Here is a 23,715-nt window from a genome sequence, read left to right on the forward strand (position 1 = left end):
CCATCCATCCATCCATCCATCCATCCATTTTCTATTCTGCTCGTTCCCACGGGGGTAACGGGCGTGCTGGAGCCTATCCCAGCAGTTATCGGGCAGTAGGTGGGGGACACCCTGAACCTGTTGCCAGCCGATACAGCACTAACAGTGCTGGTTAACGAAAAATACCAGTAAAGTCACTGAGACTTCATCTTCCTCCTGTGCACTGAAACCATCGAAGTCTTCCTCCGCAGTGTCGGATTGGAATAGCGTCAGATATACTTCACCACACGTTTCCTCAGTCTCTCTTTTGTTGTTCTTCTAGCATTTTCCATGATGAGGGTCTGTTCATGCTAATTTTATTCACACACAAAGCGCTAAGTTACATTGAACTAGCGAGCTACACGTATAGCTATAGAAAAGGGTGAAGCAACAAAATGTCATCAGCAATAGCCCAGTGCCTCCTAGTGACCGGAAGAAACCTCTACACTGCATGAGCAGCTGCAGTTCCTACGTTAAGAGCCAAATTGACTGCCTTTAACTTAAAAGCGGCATCATATACATCTTTTTTTGTCGCCTGGCGGATGGACATGCGATCAACACACCACTCTTCTCCTCAGTGACCGTGTCACATATCCCTCCGCCCAGCAAAGCGGTGCTGCACAACAGCGGTCCACAGCCTTTTAACGAGTGTATAAGTGTATTAGTCATCACAAAAATCACGAAAGATTCATAGATGTGCCGCACCGGACGACAAGCCGTAGGGTTCAAAACTTGAGCAAAAAGTAGCGGCTTATAGTCCGAAAATTACCGTACTCTGCTTAGTTAACGTCCAGTTGTTTTGAAATACAGGATTTTTTTTTGTTATGTTTATGGCAGCGAAGCTGCCTAATAGATGTGTTGTGAATAGGTGTAGACTTCTTAATCTTTTTAGCAGGCTCGTCAGTGCTGTAGTCCATTTCGTACCTGCCAACCCTCGCGATGCAGGTGAGGGACTCCCCATTAACTGCATAACTCCCCCATTAGTCTTGTCCATAAGCCAATTGTCTTGCTAATCTCACAATTTTAGTCACTTAAACAGTTTTCATTGTGGGGAATGTGACACAACACAGCTCCTCTTTGCTGAGGGTGGGGGAGGGGGAAACGATGCTCCCATCGCAGACTATAGCAATGAATAATCAGCGAGCACTTATCCTTTGGCACATCATCAAAATTTAGTAACAGATGTTATGTCTCTTCTACTACTGTACTTTTTTTTTTTTTTTTTTATATATAGACTAGGGCGACCAGCAGATTTTGTCGAAAATCAATGCTACCGCTAGTTGCTATGGGAGCACAACAACGGCGTCCCAGCAGTGCAAAATATGTATTTTGGAGTTACTAGAGCCTTTCAACTGACCATCGCGGTAATTGAAAAAAATACTTGTTAATATTCTTTACATTTTTTAACCCACCTTACCTTTGGTAATTCCACCTCCCTGATGGTCCAGTGGGTAGGATGCGGAGTTTTCCCCGCCTGCGGCCTCGGTTCGTTTCCCGGTCAGGGAACCATATGCAGCCATAGTGGAGCACATGGCCCCAAGCCCAGGTAAATGCAAAGGATAGCTTCAGGATGGGCATCTGGCGTAAAAACTGTGCCAAACACTTCCCATGCGAATCATCTGGACAAAAAAAACAAACAAAAAAACAGTTGTTTCGCTGTGGAGATCCCTTCAGGGAAAAGCCGAAAGGAGCCACCACCTTTAGTAATTGCACCACCTTGAATGGACCTGTCATTCCTACTGCGCATCTCACCACTGTAACACTTTCCTTGAACATGTCCTGCACTACCCTCACATACTTCTCTGCGAGTCCAGACTTCCTATCTTAGTAGGTACCCTTTCATAAACAATTTCTAAATCCACAAACATATATATATATATATATATATATATATATATATATATATATATATATATATATATATATATATATATATATATACACACTGCTCGAAAAAATTAAAGGAACACTGACAACACATCAGATTTCAGGAAAAAAAGGATGCTTTGATGGAAATAAAAGTTTTCAGCCTACAAAGGGCTCAGTATATAGACACCCCAAAAATCAAAGTGAAAAAATGATGTGGCAGGCTCGTCCATTTGGCCTAAATTCAATTTCTGCAACTCAAAATTATTTTCAATATCTTGTGTGGCCTTCACGTGCTTGACAACGTCGCGGCATGCTCCTAATGAGACAACGGAGGGTGTCTTGTGGGATGTCCTCCCAGATCTGTCTAAAAGCATCAGTGAGCTCCTGTAAAGTCTAAGGAGCAACCTGGCGGCGTCTGATGGACCGAAACATTATGTTCCAGAGGTTTTCGATCGGGTTTAGATCAAGTGATCATGATGGCCATTCAATTGTGTCAATTCCTTCATCCTCCACATCCTGTCTGCATACTCTTGCCACATCAGGAGGAACCTAGGTTCTACTGCATCAGCGTAGGGTCTGACCATGGGTGCAAGGATTTCATCCCAATACCTAATGGCAGTCAGACTGCCGTTCTCTAGCCTGTAGAGGTCTGTTCGTCCCTCCATGGAAATGTCTCCCCAGACCATCACTGACCCACCACTGAACCGGTCATGCTAAATGATGTTGCAGGTAGCATAGCGCTCTCCTTGGCTTCTCCAGACCCTTTCACGTCTATCACAGGTGCTCAAGGTAAACCTGCTCTCATCTGTGAAAAGCACAGGTCGCCAGTGGCGGACTTGCCAATTCTGGTGTTCTATGGCAAATACCAATCAAGCTCCACGGTGCTGAGCAGTGAGCACAGGGCACACTACAGGACGTCGTTCCCTGAGGCCACCCTCATGAAGTCTGTTTCTGACTGTTTGGGCAGAGACATTCACACCAGTAGCCTGCTGGAGGTCATTCTTTAGGGCTCGGGCAGTGCTCAACCTGTTCCTCCTTGCACAAAGCAGCATATATTGGTCCTGCTGATGGGATGAGGACCGTCTACGGCCCTGTCTAGCTCTCCTAGAGTAACTGCCTGTCTTCTGGAATCTCCTCCATGCTCTGGAGATTGTACTGAGAGACACATCAAATCTTCTTGCAACAGCACGCATGGATGTGACATCCTGGAGGAGTTGGACAATCTGCGCAACTTCAGGAGGGTTAAGAAATTGCCTCATGCTCCTAGTCATGATAATGACTCTTGCTAAAGCCAACACTTGTGGAAAAACAGTTAAAAAAGAACAAGAGGGAGGAACTTGAAATGGCCTCCACCTACAAAACCAGTCCTGTTTTGGGGACCATCTCATTGGTGCCCCTCTAGTGCACCTGTTGTTAATTCCATCAACACCAAGGCAGCTGAAACTGATTTACAACCCCCTCTATCACGTACCTGACCAAAACCTTATCAGAAAAGTGTAATTGAATTCATGCCATACCCTGATGAAAAAATGTTCCTTTATTTTTTTTTAGCAGTATATTTCCCCCTCCCGGCTACTTTTCCGTGCTTTTTCACATTTGCCATTCTCCTCCCTGAATCATTCAAACCTGTGATGGCAGGCTCCTTGGCCACCAGTACAAAGGTGGAGCTCTTGAAGCACGAGAGAACGGTTGAAGATCCGTGCAAAGGTGGGTGCCAGTTGTTCAACACAGACTTTCAGACCAGATGGGTCTGGACCTGGTGCCTTCCTGACTTTTTTTCTCCGGAACATCTGACACACTTCCTCCTCGCGGATCTGGATTGCAGGCGCGGCCTCTGAAAGAGAGAGAGTAGGTGATAACAACGATGGAGGTGTGGACAGAGGGGTTGTGGGTGGAGGTGTGTATGTTGATTGTACTGTAGGAGGTCCTGTTGTGTGGGTGGACCGTTCAAACCTGCAGTAAAACCTGTTTAGCAGGTTTTCAAACCTTGGGTTCTCTACAGGACGGGGAGGGCGGGGGTTGGTTTCTTGAAGCCCGTGATGCTCTGCAGGTCTTTCCACACTGTTGAGGGATCAGGATTGGCAGCGAGGTGTCTCCCAAGGCTCTGCCCATAACACCTCTTGGCTTTCCTGATCTCTCAGTTCAGTGTCTTCCTGATCTGCCTGAACAGGTCCCGGTCCCCACTCCTGTAGACCTTATCCTTGGCTTTGCACAGCATCCTGAGGTTTGGTGTAAACCAAGGTTTGTTGTTGTTGTACGCGCAGAAGCTCTTAGTCTGCACACACAAGTCCTCACAAAAGCTAATGTAGGATGTCACAGTATCGGTGAGTTCATGCAGGTCTCAAGCTGCAGCTTCAAAAACACCCCAATCGGTGCAGTCACAGCAGGCCTGGAGGTCCTGCTTTGACTCCACTGTCAATTTCCTCATAGTCCTCACCACAGGCTTAGAAGTTTTAGTAGTATGCGTGCGTCTGTTTTTCCTGCAGTTCTGCACCATCATCCTTGTTCTTAAAAATAGGAACCTGCACACTTTGTCGCCACTCCTCAGGCATCCACTCACTTTCCAAGATTTTATTAACCACTCTGGTTAGAAACTCCAATGCTATCCTAGACAGTTCCATGCCTCTACTAACATGCCATCTGGGCCAACTGTCTTTCCACTCTTCATCCTCTTCATAGCTGTCCTAACCTCATCCTTACACTTCCTGATTTACTCTCTTCACTTCATCTAACCTTTTCTCTCTCCCATTTTTTTCATTCATCAGCTCCTCAAAATATTCCTTCCGCCTTCCCAACACACTTTCCTCATTTGTCAGAACATTGCAATCTAAATCTTTAATTACCCTAACCTGCTACAGATCCTTTCCAGATCTGTCCCTTTGTCTGGCCAATGGGTACAAGTCCTTTCCTCCTTTTTTACTGTTCAACTTCTTGTACATCTCACTATATGCCTGTTCTTTAGCTTTTGGAGCCTCTCTTTTCCTATTTCGCCAAATCTCCTTGTACACCTGTCCACTTTCTTCATCATGCTAACTTCTTTTTTGACATCCTCTTTCTCCCTATGCTTTACTAGACATCTGTGTTCCACCACCAAGTCTCCTTGTCTTCCTTCCGCTGTCCAAATGTCACATCCAGTACCTCTGCTTGTACTTCATTGATTTAGCTGCGTCTTCGGGCATTGCTTACATCACACATAAAGCCAGGGTCAGTGGTTTACTTTCTAATTTATTTCTATCGAACGTTTATCGAAGGCATTTTTTTCCTCAATACTAGTCATGCGTCTATTGATAATGAATTATCGCCCAGCCCTTTAGATTTGTCTACCAAGTCTCTTTGTCATCCTTCCGCTGTCCAGATGTCACACCCAGTACCTCTGCTTCTACTTCATTGATTTAGCTGCGTCTTCGGGCATTGCTTACATCACACATAAAGCCAGGGTCAGTGGTTTACTTTCTAATTTATTTCTATCATATGTTTATCGAAGGCATTTTTCTTCCTCAATACTGGTCATGTGTCTATTGATAATGAATTACCACCCAGCCCTATAGATTTGTGTGAAAGATGGACTGCGTGTTTACGTCTATTCTGATGACTTACAGAAAGGAGTTAATTCAGCGTGGAGTTCTTACTGCAGAAATGGACCTCTACTTGGGCAAGTTGGCACTCACCAAATTCCCCAAGAGCCCGGAGACGTGGATACATCGGTGAGACTGCCTAACATCTGCCATGTGACTACTACAGGAAATTGTCATCATGCAAAATTAGACACAGAAGATACAGCCTGCTGGCCACAATTTTAGCTTTTATAGTCTTTGACTGGCCCGTGCAGGGTTCCTGAAGTCAAAGTAAAATCTAAAATATACAGGGATGAGAGTCTTCCGCGGATCCGCGGATTTCCGTGTTTATTTCCGTCGGGAGTATCATTTTCGTGAATCATGTAGATCCGTTGAGAAAATTGTTTTTATATGGAGGGAGGGGGGACGGGGGGGACGACAAGTAGTACGGGATAAGGAACTGCTTCAGATGGGTATAGCTCGAGAGCAGCGTTATTTTACAACTCGGAACACAAAGACGCTCTTAAAGCAATGCGACAGTGAGCGCCCGGTGCGCTGCGGTTGCGCGATCGGACTGAATTAAGCTCCCTGCGCACTGAGGTCCACTTCAATTTTGGAAAGTACATCAGGACTTTAAAAACATTTTCTAAATTTCAGCGACGGCTCTGTCACAATAATGCGATCAGCGCGGTGCAGTTGCGCGGTCGGCGACGCGCTACATTTGCGCGTTCGGCGGTGCGCTGCAGTTGCGCGATCGGACAAAATTAATCTCCCTGCGCACTTACATAGGTCCACTTGAATTTTGGAAAGTACATCAGAAGTATAAAAATATTTTCTAAATTTCAGTGACGGACGGCTCTGTCACAATAATGCAACCAGCGCGGTGCAGTTGCGTGGTCGGCGACGCACTACGGTTGCGCGATCGGACAAAAATGCGCAAACGAAAAACGGTTAAAAAAGTCTTGGAACGGATTAAAAAAAAATCCATTCTTTGTAATGGGAAAAATAGATTCGGAATTCGACCAATTTGCTTCTCGAACCGCCTTCTGGAACGGATTGTGGTCGAAAACCGAGGCTTGACTGTATTATATTCACCTTGGTAGCCCACCAAGCAGGATTTTTTTTTTTTTTAACAAAACTGTTGAAATTGAGTGATGAAATTAATGGTTTTGGGGTTGCTTCACTGCCAAAATCCATGAGTTTCCAGGGAGCTTTTCCCCCTGAGGCCTCTCCGGGGCATTGCCCCTGGCCCCCTGCGGCCCCCAATGGGGGGCCTGTGGGCCCTGTGGCCCCCAATAGGCCCCCCAGTGGGGCATGCGGCCCCCAGACCCCGGCTACTTTTCAGTTTTTTTTTTTCATTTGCCATTCTCATCCCTGAATATAGAATGCTTTATTTAGAAAGTGGTCCTTTAATTTGGATGTGCCCACTTGTGGACAGTAAGCAAGCAAGACCACTTGAACATTTGTATTGCAAATTTACCGACACATACTCTGTGATATTTAGTAATGTTTCCTACTCCTTCAGTGACTGCTTTTCAAAAAGAGATGTATAAAAAAAAGTATGCATACAATTATTTTTTTTACTGAGTTTTCAACTTACATACACAGACCACAGACACACGTTATTAATAAATTCACAAGGCCTAAAGAAAACTACCGTAATTGCCGGACTATTAGCCGCACCTGATTATAAGCCGCACCAGCAAAAAATCACATTTTAGTTTTTTCTTTCATAAATAAGCTGCACCGTTCCATTAGCCGTATGTGCACGCGAGTTATTTACAAAGAAAGATGGTACACAGAAAGCCTTTTTAAAGTTTTAATAACATACATTAACATGTCTTTCCAAACACTGCCTGTGACGCGGCAGTAATACCGCAGCAACACAGCACTAATAGGGCTGGATTAAAAAAACATACCGGTAAAAGTCACTGAGACGCAGCGGTAATACAGCAGCAACATGGTAGCACAGCACTAACAGGGCTGCTTAAAAAAAACATATGGGTAAAAGTAAAAAAAAAACAAAAAAAAACAAGCCAGTAATAGAGCCGTCTTCATCTTCCTCCTGTGCACTGAAACCATCATAGTCTTCCTCCTCAGTGTTGGCTTGGAATAGCGTTAGATATCCTTCACCACACACTTTCTCAGTTTCTCTTTCGTCGTCACTTTTATGCATTTCTTCTAGCATTTTCCATGATGAGGGTCTGTTCATGCTAATTTTATTCATGCACAAGCACTAAGTTACATTAAACTAGCGAGCTACACGTATAGCTCCAGAGTAGATGAGACTGGGAAATAAAGAAAGAAAAAGGTGACGCAACACGCTGTCATCAACAATCGCCAAATCGACTGCCTTTAACTTAAAAGCGGCATAGTATGTATTTCTTTTGTACCCCATAATGACGGTTTGTGTATAAAAGCTTCCTTTCAGTAATGTCCGTCTTGATCTCATTCTCTCTCTTCTTTGTGTAAATTATACGGTACTATTTGCCTGGCAGATGGACATGCGTGTCACATATCCCTCCGCCCAGCAAAGCGGTGCCGCACAACAGCGATCCTCAGCCTTTTCACGAGTGTATAAAAGTGATTAAGTCATCACAAAAACCACGGAAAAATAGATATGCCGCACCGAACTATAGGCCGCAGGGTTAAAAATTTGAGAAAAAAGTCCTTATAGTCCGAAAAGTACGGTAAATACAGAAAACAGAGTCAAGTAATTTGCAAACAAGTCATTGCCTTATCGTAAGTAATATAGTGAATATTGGGTAATTAATAATAAACCTCCAAAAAAGGTTAAGAACCACTGCATTAAATCCATCGATCGTCCTTTGTCAACAATGCCGACCGGGTGCGCGCTGCTGACAGCGGTTGCACTTCAAAATATTCCACAGGCCCATATAACGATACATAAATTATACATCAAATAACTATTATATAAGCAATGATATTATCAAACCATCTGTCACTCCAAATCATTAAATCCATCGATCGTCCTTTATGTTAACAATGCTGGCCGGGTGCGCGCCGCTGACGGTGTTTGCACTTTAAATATTCCACAGGCCCATAAACAACATCAAACAATCTCTGTCACTCCAAGTCATTAAATCCTGTGATTGAATCATTTGTCCTTTATGTAAAACACCGCCGCGTATGCACCGCAGTTGCAGTTCAGATTACAGTAATCCCTTGCTACATTGTGGTTCGTTTATCGCGGTTTCACTACATCACAGATTTTTGAATTGTGAAATTGTGTGAAAAAAATTCACATAAGTTGCTCCTGAGTATAAGTCGCCCCCACCACCCAAACTATGAAAAAAAACGCGACTTATAGTCCCAAGAATACAGTAGTTAATAATTATTTAGTTAATGGTGGCAGAATTTTCAATTTAGATACACACACCACAGAAACTTTACAATTAATGATCAATTTGATTAAATATTTAAATAATTATTAATTAGTTAAATAATTGTTTAGTTAATGGTGGCAGAATTCTACTATCAGAAATACAATCAACTGCCACAAAGGCACCACGTTGTTGATTTTCTTATAATTTAAGAAGGCTTAAACGAATGAAGAACCTGAAATCAGTCATTAAGTAGAAGTTGGCTGTTGGGTTTTTCAACGTTTGCACAAATTTTGCCAGAGCTGAGAGTTGTCTTCATCAGGCCAACAACTCCTGCAGGAGGGCGCCCGAGACACAGGATGTGTGGCCCGAACCGCGCTCCAGCTACAGGCTGGCCGCTTTTAATTGAATTAATGCAATGGGTGGAGTTTACACAAATGCATAGCTTCGTACATCTCATGATTTTAGAAAAACAAAGATGTCATTGTTTAAAGCGAGCAGTATGGGCAGCTCAACGATGTTATTGTTCAAACCAGGATGTTATTGTTTGAAGCGACTCATGGCTCCAGCCATATGCTCCTGAGCCATTAAAAACACCATTGTTCTCTTAACTTTTAAAGACGAGGCAACCTAAAAAAGTCATTCTGGGGATTTAAGATACAGCAGGCCTCCATTTCCCAAACTTTTTTTTTGTCCCATACAATTAAAAGGGTTGCAAATTCCTGGGCACAAGGTCAAACTGTCACATACAGCAAAGATCCTCCATAGAATCTAATGATAATATTTGACATATTTCCCAACAGCGGCTACAGTTAAAAGGATTGAGTCCGGAACGGCGCTAACTGAGCCTTTGCTTTAACGAGCAGCTTTGTCCTCAAGCTAGCAATCGCTCAAAGGATAGTCCCCTGTTCGTCTAGCACAGGTACGGGCAAACTACGGCCCGCGGGCCACATCCGGCCCACGGGACCGTTTAATCCGGCCCGCCAACCCTAAATAAATTGTATTATTAAACATTTTTTTGGGGTCATTTTGCCTGCAATGACTGCGTTTCCCCAGTAGATGGGGAACCACTCGCCTGCGCATTTACTACCGGAAGCCGTGTCAGAAAGCTCGGTGCACACTCACAAGTGCGTGTACGTACTCAGTAGTACGGAAACAGTTTTACGCTAAAGCCACCCACAAACCTTCCCCTGGAATCCTTCCATTAAAATGAGTTGCCCAAGGAAAAGCAAGGTGGACACTGAGTGCCTAGTGTTTAAAAAGAGTGGCCAATTTGGCTCGACGTACGCGACGTGACGTTCAGCCACATGAACACCAACATCAACCCGTCACAGATCTAGGTAAACGGACCAACACCTCGGATCTCTCCTAAGAATTGCCACAACAAATTTTACTCCAGACTATGACACACTAGCAAAAAAAGGGAGACCAACAACACTGTTCCCACTGAAAATGAAGGGGAGGCTTTCAAGTTTGTTGTAAAAAAATGCATTTTGAATATGATCTGTACAAATAGCAGGGATTGAAACTAGCGACCATTCTCATTTTCAAACAATGCAGGATGCTCAAGGACATTGATGCACCACCTGTTTGTGACTAATCTTAACCTGTAAAGTTCTTAAGGCTTACTTTAAGGAAGTGTTTCCCGTTTCCTCACCTCTGTTACCAGGTGTTTGTGAGTTAAAACTCTGCTCTGATTTTCAGATACCCCTCACCGTGTTGCCGTTTTGATTACTTTATTTGGATGTATGCTTTCACCGATTCTTCAAGATGATATATTTGGTCAGAATGTTTGCCGTTGCATGTGATCTCATAAGATAAACATCTTTCATTAATCTGACCTGCAGGCACTGAAGTGATGGAGACTGTTATTCATAATAACAGTGTCGTATTTTATGAGAATCACTGATAGCAGTTTTTTAGGGATGTTTTTTTTTTTTTAATGCTGTTAATAAATGCATTTGTTTTCAAAAAACTTTTTTTGAATATCCATGCTTTACTACCTACTAAAGGCCAAAACCTTTTATGCAATGACCTTTACAGGTCGTTTATATTACTTCACACAAACACTACATCCATCTGCTCCTGGTTCGGCCCCCCGGTCAAGTCAAGTCAAGTTTATTTGTATAGCCCTAAATCACAAACAGTCTCAAAGGGCTTCACATAGCCAAAATTGACAATTATTCTCAAAGCATCCCCTGATCATAAGCTCCCAAAAGGGCAAGGAAAAACTCAAAAAACCTCTGCCAGGGGAAAATGAGAAACCTTGAGAAGGGACCACAGATGGAAGGATCCCCCTTTCAGGATCACCAGGTTGTAATGGATGCAGAGAGTGCACAAGTAATACATAATATGAAAATCAATGAAAAAAAATGGATGTCGGAGGTGCCCTCGATTGTCCTGGCAGTGTCTTCAAGGGGGTTGAGCCGCAGTTCCCCCATCTTGAATTGGTCCCCGAGAATCCAGCTAGCCGCTATCAGCTTTTGAGCCACCTAACCCCCTCCCCAGCCGGGGAGGAGGTGGGCAGAGAGAACAGAACAAACTCCGGCCAAATCGGCCATCACAAGTTAGTTAAAGGCCATCTCGTAGAAATGTGTCTTTAAACGTGTCTTAAATGTTTCTACTGAGGTAGTAGTTCTAATATCCATTGGTAGGGCATTCCGAAGCTCTGGAGCCCGAATAGAGAATGCTCTAGACCCTGCAGACCTTTTCTTGGCCCTCGGTATAACTAAAAGACTAGCGTTTTGCGAACGAAGGTTACGAGACGGAACATAAGGAACGACTAGGTCGACGAGATATGAAGGCGCTAAGCCATGCAGTGATTTATAGGTTAGTAGAAGAACCTTGAAGTCACATCTTAAATGGACCGGGAGCCAATGTAATTCGGCTAATATTGGGGTAATGTGATCAACTTTTCTTGACCGTGAGAGCAGCCTCGCAGCGGCATTTTGCACTAACTGTAGACTTTTGATACTGGACTTAGGAAGACCAGAGAATAATACATTACAGTAGTCCAGGCGCGACGTGACGAACGCATGTATAATAGTTTCCGCATCCCCGGTCGAGAGGATAGGACGAATCTTAGCAATATTACGAAGGTGAAAAAACGCAATCTTGGTTATATTCTTAATGTGTTTTTGAAAGGAGAGCGTTTGGTTAAATATTACCCCGACATTAGTTACCGTATCACTCTGAGTGATAGTACGGTTATCTATAGTTATAGTGGTTTCCTTAAATAAGTGTTGATAACGAGTAGGACCAATTATCAACATCTCAGTTTTATCTGGGTTCAGACGAAGGAAGTTGAGAGACATCCATTGCTTAATCTCCGCAAGGCACGCCTCGAGATTACAGCAGTCCTATGGATCTGTCATCGATAACGGCATATATAATTGGGTGTCATCCGCGTAGCATTGAAAACTAATATTATATTTACGTATTATGTCCCCAAGCGGTATCATATAAATATTAAATAAAATCGGTCCGAGTACCGATCCCTGTGGGACACCCCACGTAACATTATACAGCTCAGAGGACGTATTACCATGGACCACTCGGTGCGTCCTGCCTGATAGATAGAAATTGAACCAGCTTAGTGCTGACCCTGAGATACCAACACAACTTTTAAGACGCCCTAATAAAATATCGAAGTCTACAGTGTCAAAGGCAGCACTAAGATCAAGTAGTAACAATACAGACGACGTATTTGAATCCATAGCCATGAGGAGATCATTAGTCACTTTAGCAAGTGCTGTCTCTGTAGAATGATTAGCTCTAAAACCAGACTGAAAAGAGTCATATCGATTATTAGCGACCATATAATCAATAAGCTGCTGCGCTACTACTTTTTCGAGAAGTTTTGCTATGAATGGGAGGTTTGAAACTGGCCTATAATTACTGAGACAGTCCGGGTCAAGATTTGCTCGCTTAAGTAGTGGTTTAATAATAGCGGTTTTAAAGGCTATTGGCACTATCCCAGAGGAAACAGACAGATTGATTATATTTAAGACGGACGGTCCTAAAATTGGAAATAATTCTTTAAGTAGTTTGGCTGGAAGCGGGTCGAGTAAACATGTTGTTTGTTTAGCCGTACTAACCAATTTTGTAAGCATTTCAAGGGACGCGCTTTTAAAATTTGAGAGGGTTATTGCATGATCCCCAGCGCTAGTAACCGGCGGAGCGATTGGCATGGTATTTTTGATCTCGTCCCTAATGGACTCAATCTTTTGAGCAAAAAATTTCATAAACTCGTCAGCTGAGTGGAAGGAGCTATCGGGGGTCGGCTGGCGCAGAGTTAGCTTTGCCACTGTATCAAATAGGTATTTAGGATTGTTTTTATTAAGATTAATGACTTGCGAAAAATAACGAGTTTTTGCTAAAATAAGCGCATCTTTATATTTCAGGAGGCTGTCCTTCCATGCCTGATGGAAAACCTCAAGTTTAGTTAAACGCCATCTGCGCTCATGCTTTCTACATAATTGTTTAAACGTACGTGTTTCATCTGTGAACCACGGAGTTGGCCATCTACGGCGAGTTTTCAGACGTAGCGGTGCCACAGAGTCGATGGCTTTTAATAATGTCGCATTGAATTCATTTGTAAGATTATCGATAGAGCCGCTGTACGCGGGAAACATGGCGGTTGCCGGCGACAGTAACTCAGATAGCGCAGTTGCAGTCATGGAGTTAAAATTACGGCTGCTATAATTCTGATTGCTCTCTTGTCTTTGACAAGGAACTAAAATTTCAAATTTATTAAAAAATTATCAGACAGAACAGTAGTGTATGGCAGTACTGCTATATTTGAGGTTGCTAGTCCCCGGGATAATACCAGATCTAAGGTATTTCCATTCTTATGCGTTGCTGCCTGTACAGCTTGCGTAAAACCAAACGTATCGATTAAAGTTTGAAATGCCGAAGTCAGTGGTTCTGACGGTGAATTCATGTGGATGTTGAAATCACCCATGATAACTATATTATCTGCATTTGTCACTAGATCAGCCACAACTTCTGAAAATTCATCCAGGAAGCCAGAGTAAGCCCCGGGTGGGCGGTAAATAACAACAAGATAGAATGACGGTAACGCAGTGGATCGCACAATGAGAACTTCAAATGTTTTAAATACGTGAATTGAGCGAGGCCTAAATCTAAGCTCAGAATTTGAGATGAGGGCGACACCCCCACCCTTTTTTCGAGGACGAGCCACATGCGAGCTCACAAAATTTGGAGGCGAGGCCTCGTTAAGTGGCAGCAGTTCATTAGGTTTTAACCAGGTCTCGCAGAGACCAAAAACGTTTAGATTATGTTCCGTGATAAGGTCATTAACGAGAACTGCTTTCGTATGAAGTGATCTAATATTCATAAAACCGAATTTAAGTGTAATCGGTTGATCAGGGTGCGTATCTATCGATGGATTTTTAAACGGGATGCGAGTAAAATTGTGTTCTCTAGGCCTAATATCACCTCTCAAAAGTTTATTAGGGCGGTGGGATGAAACGACCGTGGGAATTTGATGATGAATATTTGTTACACGTGAAGTTATCTAAAACGGGCACCGTTTCATCAGCAAGACCGGTCGGGACGGAGTGATTGGATTTGTCTAGTACCCCAGTAGAAAATGTGTTTGTGTACTGCAGCACTATTTAAACTGTCGCGCTCTAGTCTACACGAGGAGCTATGTGTATGCTGAAAGTCTAGCCTAACGCTAGTTAACTTTAACTTAACAGACTCCAAACCCATCCTCACAGGTGGTCTAATCACCTGTGCCCTGGCCTGCTCTAAAGTGACCTGTCATGAGTGGCTCAAACAGTAATCTATATTCCTAGAAAGAGTGAAGGCGCCTTCACGGTTAGGGTGAAGGTCGTCCTTCCTCAGCAGGTCGGGGCGGCCCCAGAAGGAGGACCAGTTATCTATAAAATACAGTCCCTGCTTTTTACAGAACCCAGCCATCCATCGATTAAGGGAGACTAATCTACTGAACCTCTCATCAGTGCCTCTCCCAGTCAGGGGGCCAGAGACAAATACTCGATGCCGACTCATCTTTCTGGCAAGATCACAAGTCCTCGCTATGTTTTTCTTTGTGATTTCTGATTGTCTCATCCTAACATCATTGGAGCCGACGTGTATCACTATGTCCGAGTAGCTAGTGTTGTTGGAACTACGCTGTTGACTAGGCCTATTGCGAGTCAGCTCCCTAAGATTAGCTTCTATGTCAGGTGCTCTTCCCCCAGGAATACACATTACCGTGGCTGGATTTTTAAGCGTAATGGAGTCGCCTATGACCAAAGTGCGAGGGCCAGTAGACCGAGATGACTTTGGACGGCTATGCGTCTTACCTGGCTCATCGCGATTAGCAAGCCGCTTGGGGCTAATGCTAACCGGGCTAGCGGGCTGACTACAGCCCGCGTCTGTGTCAGCCGCAACTACTGTTATCGCACTATTCTGCTCTAACTGGCGGACACGTCCCTCTAGCAGAGACAACCTCTCTAAGAGAAGGGTGCAGTTGGTGCACGAAGCCGTACATACCTCTTGGTCCGCTGCCATACTTTGTGTCCGAAGAGCGACGATCTGTCAGAACAACCCGGAAGCCGAAGTCAAAATTTAGAACCCAATTCGGCCCGCAAGTCAAAAAGTTTGCCCACCCCTGGTCTAGCACATAGGTCGGCAACCCATGGCTCCGGAGCCACATGTGGCTCTTTCATCCTTCTGTTGTGGCTCCCTGTGACTTTGGAAAATAATGAGTATTTTATAAAAATTAAATGTTATTTTTGTTTGTTCATGTTAAAATATAATTCTGAATTTGAAGATTATGGTAAACTTGTAACATTAAAATTAAACATTTTTAATATTTTTACTCCCCAAAATATGCGTCACATCCGCCGATGTGCGACATTCGAATTTCTGGCGTCCCTCACATCTGGCAGCCGGCGTTTTTCCAGCACACTACCAGCGTGATTTTTTTTTACCCCTGCCTGGAAGGTAAATGATGGATAAATCCAAGAAAAGGAACATTTCTGAAGATAATAGAACGTTTAATGCTACGTTAATTCGGGAGGACAACTGGCTGCACTCTCCAGTACACGCGATGGGACAGAAGCAGACTGCACATTTTTTTGGTTTGCATTGTTCGTTCAGTGCTGGTGGATAATATTTGGATAAGTTTGGATTTTTATCTCATAAATAAGAGGACAAGTGACTGCAGGCTGTTTGCATTTTTTGTTCAGTGGGTTGAGTAAGTTTGGATTTTTATTTCTTAAATACGAGGACTCAAATAGACACCGGGTATTTTATTTGAAATTAAGCATCAACCAAGTGTAAAATGCTTTTTGTTACATGCAGAAATAAAATTCTGTGTTCTCTGCAGCAGTTCGTTGATTTCATTTTCATAAATGCAATAGTTTTTTGTACATAGCATAATATATACTACATGCTTAATATATATAATGATGTCAAAATGGGTTGTGGCTCCGGGTGCTTTTCATTGGGGGCAGTCCCAAATGGCTCTTTGAGTAAAAAAGGTTGCCGACCCCTGGTGTAGCACAGGGGGTCGGCAAACTTTTTGACTTGCGGGTCGAATTGGCTTCTAAATTTTGACCGGGAGGCCAAACAAGGAGCAGATGGATGTAGTGTTTGTGGGAAGTAATATTAACGACATGTAAAGGTCATTGCATAAATGGTTTTGGCCTTTAGTAGGGAAGTAAAGCATAGATATTCAAAAAGCGCTTTTTGGAAACAAAAGCATTCATTAACAGCATTAAAAAAATATTTCACCGAAAAACTACTATCAGTGATTCTCATTAAATAAGACACTGTTATTATGAATAACAGCTTCCATCACTTCAGCGCCTGCATGTCAGACTTATGAGAGATGTTTATCTAATGAGGTGAAATCACATCAAACGGCAAACATTCTGGCCAAATACATAATCTTGAAGAATCTGTGAAATAATACATCTAAATAAAGTACTAATATAGAAATTACTAATAAAGAAGTCAAAAAGGCAACACAGTGACAGATTTACTGAAAATCAGAGCAGAGCTTTAACTCACAAACACCTGGTGACAGAGGTGAGGAAACAGGAAACACTTCCTCAAAGTCGGCCTTAAAAACTTTAAAAGTTAAGATTAGTCGAAAATAGATGGTGCATCATAAACTTGTCCCTGTACTTGACTTTTGATCCGCAGTTTGTCGGTGAAAAAAGTTTTGCTGAGTCTTCAAATTAGCTGTCAACCTCTCCACTGTAGCCGCTCGTTCATGTGTTGACTCCTAGCATAGTTAGCATGCTTCGTAGCAAAGTGACGGCAAATATTGTACTCCTTGCAACCGTTTCTTGGCATATCAGACTTAACGGCATTGATCGAACTTCAATGAAAAAATATTTTGTTGTCAACTCTTTTTTTCTTAAACACTCGGCACTCAGTGTCCACCTTTCTTTTCCCTGGGCCACTCATTTTGATGGAGGGATTCCAGGGGAAGGTTTGTGAGTGGCTTTGGCGTAAAACTGTATCTGAAAGCTCAGTGCGCGAATTATGAGAATGCTGGCGTCACAGCCCACACTAGAAATTCGGCACTGATGGAAATAAAGCGCCGGGTCCGTACTACTTAGTACGTACACGCACTTGTGAGTGTGCACCAAGCTTTCTGACACGGCTTCCGGGAGTAAATGCGCGGGCGGGCACTACTGGGGAAACATAGTAATTGCAGGGAAAATAACCCAAAACAATGTATAATAATACAATTTATTCAGGTTTAAACGGCCGCATCCGACCCGCTGGGCCGTAGTTTGCCCATGTCTGGTCTAGCAGTTTATTGCAGGGGTACCCATGTCTGATCCTCAAGATCCCCTGCTCAGCATGTTTTAGGTGCACCCCTACTACAACACAACTGATTCAAATGATCAGCTCATCAGCAGGCTTTGCAAAAGCCTGATAGTGATCCTGATGATTTGAACCAGGTGTGTAGGGATGCATCTAAAACAGGTTGGATAGGGCTCTCGAGGACCGGACTTTGGCACCATTGGTGTAGTGTTGGCATTCATGCTAGCCTTGCCCTGAAGCAAATATTTGGGGCTCTGTATTGAAGGTAGAACTCTAAAACGTTCATAAAGCCTGCGCCGGGTGTTTACATACAGTCCAACAATTCAACTGAAGTAGTAGTTTCTCAATGGATATAAATAAGTTCACAAATGCAAACGCAACAAAACAGGTGGTGGAGTCAAAATCTATATTGAAACATTACTGAGTATGTCAATGGTGAATTAAAATGTTTGTGAATGTTTAACAGTCAAAATCAGACTTTTTGTGATTATGCGAACAAATGGCACAGCACCCTACAGATGTTCTGTATTGACAAAGAAAAATGAAAAGCCAAACTGGGACCACACTTGACATGCCCCCTTACATACAAAATCTATACAGACTGAGATAAAATGACCTAAGGCTCAGAAGACTGTTGATATTTGAACACTTGCAAATAAGTAGGAGCCACACTCTCCCATTGGCTGGTGTCAAATACTGGAACAGAAATCTCATTGCATTATGTCTACAATACAGGCCTGTGCTGCTGATGTGTGCAAATGTTACAAAAAACTCTTCAACACTGTTGTCAAACGCTGATACAGAAATAAATAAACAATATTGTGGAATGTTGAATTGCTGAGCGTGTAATACAGCGGTTTCCAAACTTTTTGCAAGGAGGGCCAGATTTGATAAAGCGAAGGGGCTCTGGGGCCAATAATTTTTTCTGACATTTTTTAACTACAAAAATGTCATGCAAATACACAAAACAATTTTCATTGTTACAGTTGTCTTTATTTTTCAAATGACAAAATAATCAAAAATAAGCCACTCAGGCAGATGTGAATAACTCTAAAAACACAAATTCTGCCTTTCATTCATATCTGAAGAGTCAGATAACATTGAACAAACTGTATGAAATACCGTAATGTCACAATCATAGGGCGCACATAAACGACTTTAATTTTCTCAAAAACCGAAGGTGCACCTTTTAAGAAGGTGCACCTTTTGTGTGGACCAAATTCAAAAGTGTGTAAAGTTGTTTTGTGTGGCTTCCGTAATTTACAGGCGTAGATGTAGATCAGGACAAAAAAAAAAAAAAAACAGAGGACTAGACATAACACGTAGAGGAGTACATACCTTCGCCATTGTTTTGTTTGGCTTCCGCCACGTAGATCGGGACAAAAAAAAAAACAATCACAGTACTAGACGTGTCTCGTAAAGGAGTTTGTACCTTCGCCACCATTGTTTTGTGTGGCACACAGAGACATAATATACAGTATCTCACAAAAGTGAGTACACCCCTCTCATTTCTGCTTTGTTTAATTATATCTTGTCATGGGACAACACTGAAGAAATGACACTTTGAGACAATGTTAAGTAGTACTGTAGAGCTTGGATAGCAAACTAAATGTATTGTTTCTTCAAAGTAACTCAAAATAGAGCAATGGATGTGTAAAATGCTGGCAAAAAAGTGAGTACACCCCAACTGAAAATGTCAAAATTGGACCCAAATGTCAATATTTTGTGTGGCCACCATTATTTTCCAGCACCGCCGTAACCCTTTTAGGCATGGAGTTCACCAGAGCTTCACAGTCGCCGCCAGAATCCTCTTCCACTCTTCCATGATGACATCACGGAGCTGGTGGATGTTGGAGACTTTGCGCTCCTCCACTTTCCGTTTGAGGAAGCCCCACAGATTTTCAGTAGGGTTTAGGTCTGGGGACATGCATGGCCAGTCCATCACCTTCACCCTCAGCTTCTTTAGGAAGGTAGTGGTCATCTTGGAGGTATTTGAGGTCGTTATCGTGTTGGAATACTGCTCCGCGGACCAGTTTACGAAGGGAGGGGATCATGCTCTGCTTCAGTATTCCACAGTACATGTTGGCATTAATTGTTCCCTCAATGAACTCTAGCTCCCCAGTGCCAGCAGCACTCGAACAGCACCAGACCTTGACGCTCCCACCACCATGCTTGACTGTAGGCAAGACACACTTGTCTTTGTACTGGTTGCCGCCACACACGCTGGACACCGTCTGCATGGCTGTCGTCCCAGGAAAAAGCCTCTTCTACAAAAGATGCACAAGGAAGCTTGCAAAAGGTTTGCTGAAGACAAGCAGACTAAGGATATGGGTTACTGGAACCATGTCCTGTGATCTGATGAGACCAAGATAAACATATTTGAATCAGATGGTGTCCAGTGTGGTCAAAATACCTTCAACCAGAATCCAGTCTCTCATTGGAAGCTATAGGAAGCGTTTACAGGCTGTTATTTTGGGAAAAGAAGGATTTTTCTGTTGGAGTGCCCAAATTTATGCACCTGCCTACTTTTATTCAAGTAATGATTACACACACACACACACACACACACACGTATATATATATATATATATATATATATATATATATATATATATATATATATATATATATATATATATATATATATATATATGTATATGTGTATATATATATATATATGTATATGTGTATATATATATATATGTATATGTGTATATATATATATATATATGTATATGTGTATATATATATATATATGTATATGTGTATATATATATATATATATATATATATATATATATATATATATATATATATATATATGTATATATATATATATATATATATATGTGTGTGTGTATATATATATATATATATATATATATATATATATATATACACACACACACACACACACACACCATAATTTTCGGACTATAAGTCGCTCCGGAGTATAAGTCGCACCAGCCATAAAATGCCCCAAAAAGTGAAAAAAAACATATATAAGTTGCTCCGGAGTATAAGTCGCATTTTGGGGGGCAATTTATTCGACAAAATCCCACACCAAGAACAGTCATGAACGAGCAACAACAGGCTAAACGATAGCAACAACAGGCTAAACGATAGGTATACTAACGTGCCAAACACAAACAAAGAGCTGAGAACGGGCCTGACATAACATATAGCGTTATTAAAAACAACTATTACATAAATAACATGTTTATAAAACCATCGGTGTCACTCCAATTCATTAAATCCATCGATCGTTCTTTGTCAACAATGGGTGCGCGCGGCTGACGCCGCTTGCACTTCAAAATATTCCACAGGCCCTTATAACGATATATAAATTATATTTCAAATAACTATTATATAAGCGGCGGCTTGGTGGGGCACTGGTTAGCATGTCCGCCTCACAGTTAGGAGGGTGCGGGTTTGATTCCACCTCCGGCCCTCCCTGTGCGGAGTTTGCATGTTCTCCCCTGGCCCGCGTGGGTTTTCTCCGGGCACTCCGGTTTTCTCCCACATCCCAAAAACATGCTTGGTACGCCGATTGAGCACTCCATATTGTCCCTAGGTGTGAGTGTGAGTGCGTATGGTTGTTTGTCTCTGCGTGCCCTGCAATTGGCTGGCAACCGGTTCAGGGTGTCCGATGACAGCTGGGATAGGCTCCAGCATGCCCGCGACCCCCGTGGGGACTAAGAGGTACAGAAAATGGATGGATGGATGGATATTATATAAGCAATATTATCAAACCATCTGTGCACTTTAAATCATTAAATCCATCGATCAAATTCCTCGTCCTTTGTCAACAACGCCGCGCGTGCGTCCTGACGTCAGCCTTGTTGTTATTCCACAGATCTACTATATAACTATTGTAGCGTTAACAAAGTACAAGGAAAGTGGTAAACGGCTCTTTATTTAACAAAACAAACTTCCAAGCGTGCGGCGGCGTGGACTTCCAGCCACCGACGTGGAAGAGAGCTCCATACAATAGGGCCGGGCGTGCGTAAAAGCCATGTCCGAGCCCCATGCACCGTCCGCGGACAACCACCCGGCCGAGCGCCGGCCCCCGACTTCGATCCACGGAGGTAAACGAGAGCTCAGTAGAGTAGGACCGGGCGTCCGTAAAAGCCATAATAGTTTTTCAAACCTTCTATGTCACTCCAAATCCTTAATTTCTTCAAGCTCTGCGTCCTCCGTGTCACTTAGAAACGAAGCCGCTAATGATGCCCGTAGTACGTACGTGGGTACGTTTGTGCTTTATTTAAACAACCGCTGTGCCGTGCCACTGACGTCACTTGAAATTCAAATTACAGTAATGCTTTGGTACATCACGGTTCTCTAAACTTTCTTTCTGCTGCTCGATTACTGTTTTCGGCTGCATATTTTACAACTTGAAGTTTGTTACCTGCAAAATATGAGTTTCTTTTTGGTGCCATTTTTCTTAAGCCCTTCCGATTTAGCGCCCTCATCCAGTTTCGTCTGAAAATATTTTTTTTTTCAGATGTAGTTTTTTTGTTTGTTTATTTGGTTGTTTCATCAAAGTCAAAGTCTGCTTTATTGTCGATTTCTTCATATGCCAAGACACACAAAGAGATCGAAATTACGTTCCCACTATCCCACGGTGACAAGACATAGTACACAATATGCATACAAGTAAACAACACAAAAAAAGAAGGCACAAACAATGAATAAATAAGAGTGATGAATAAATAATAAATAAATAACATAATAAATATAAGAGGAGCAAAAATGGAGCAAGTGTGCATACAGCAGACAGTGGACTTGGATATGGCGCTTTAAAGTGTTAATTGCTTTATTTGAATTTTTTCTCTATTTTTTATGTTTTGAATATGTTCAAGATAAAAATATAAAAGCATGTGAAGTGATCAACTATACTAAAAATAACATGTGAAGTGGTCAACTATACTTGTACCGTAATTGCCGGACTATAAACCGCACCGGATTATAAGCCGCACCAGCTAAAATTCAGGGATATTTCAGTTTTTTTCTTACATAAACCGTACCGGACTATAAGCCGCACGTGCACACGGATTTTTTAGAAAGAAAGACAGTACATAGAAAGCCTTTTTAACATTTTAATAACATACTTGAACATGTCTTTCTAAACATTGCCTGTGACACAGCAGTAGTACCGCAGCAACGTGGAAGTGTGCACGCGAGTTATTAGCAAAGAAAGACTGGACACAGAAAGTTTTTTTTTAAACCTTTAATAACATACCTTAACATTTCTTTCCAAACACTGCCTGTGACGCGGCAGTAATACCGCAGCAGCACGGAAGTAACATAGCAAAGTCACTGAGACGCGGCGGTAACACTGCAGCAATACAGCAGCAACACGGTAGCACAGCACTAACAAGGCTGGTTAAAAAAAAACATACCAGTAAAGGTAAAAAAAAGAGCCATCTTCATCTTTCTTCTGTGCACTGAAACCATCAAAGTCTTCCTCCTTAGTGTCCGATTGAAATAGCGTTAGATATCCTTCGCCTCACACTTTCTCAGTCTCTCTTTCGTCGTCGCTTTTATGCATTTCTTCGAGTGTGATGAGGTTCTGTTCATGCTAATCTTATTCATGCACGAAGCGCTAAATTACATTAAACTAGCGAGCGACACGTATAGCTTAAAAGCGGCATCATATGCATTTCTTTTGTCCCCCATAATGACGGTTTGTGTATTAAAGCTTCCTTTCAGTAATGTCCGTCTTGATCTCGTTGTGTCTCTCCTTTGTGTGAGTGCGAGTGTGGGTGTGTGCGTGATGCGCGAGACGATCAAAACACAAACTAACACGTCTTCTTCGGCGCATTATCTCTTCTTCGTCTGTCTCGCTCTTGCTTCTTGCTAGAGCGCCCCCTGGAGGCCGTAAAAATCCATAAATACACTCCAGAGTAGACACAACACAATGTCATCAACATCGACTGCCTTTGGCTTAAAAGCGGCATCATATGCATTTCTTTTGTCCCCCATAATGACGGTTTGTGTGTAAAAGCTTCCTTTCAGTAATGTCTGTCTTGATCGCGTTCTGCGTGATGCGCGAAATGTTGTAAACACAAACTATCGCGTCCTCTTGGGCTAATTATCTCTTCTTCGCCTGTCTC

General features: G+C 42.6%; 1 protein-coding gene across 15 annotated transcripts in view; it reads left to right on the top strand.

The window, feature by feature from the left end:
* ptar1 (protein prenyltransferase alpha subunit repeat containing 1) overlaps positions 1-23,715 on the top strand; it is a 135,107-nt gene that overhangs the window by 72,666 nt on the left and 38,726 nt on the right. For 9 of the 15 annotated variants that reach the window (XM_068650283.1, XM_068650284.1, XM_068650278.1 and 6 more), the window contains one exon: positions 5,487-5,591. The exons of 2 other annotated variants lie outside the window; for them this stretch is intronic. In XM_068650283.1, the coding sequence (XP_068506384.1) occupies positions 5,487-5,591 (105 nt within the window). Of the gene's footprint in view, positions 1-5,242; positions 5,325-5,486; positions 5,592-19,713; positions 20,176-23,715 lie in introns of those variants that run through there. 4 more of the 15 variants (XM_068650272.1, XM_068650275.1, XM_068650279.1 and 1 more) reach the window with 3 other exon arrangements.

This window comes from Syngnathus scovelli, chromosome 3, assembly GCF_024217435.2.
Source record: "Syngnathus scovelli strain Florida chromosome 3, RoL_Ssco_1.2, whole genome shotgun sequence".
NCBI classification, from domain to species: Eukaryota; Metazoa; Chordata; class Actinopteri; order Syngnathiformes; family Syngnathidae; genus Syngnathus; species Syngnathus scovelli.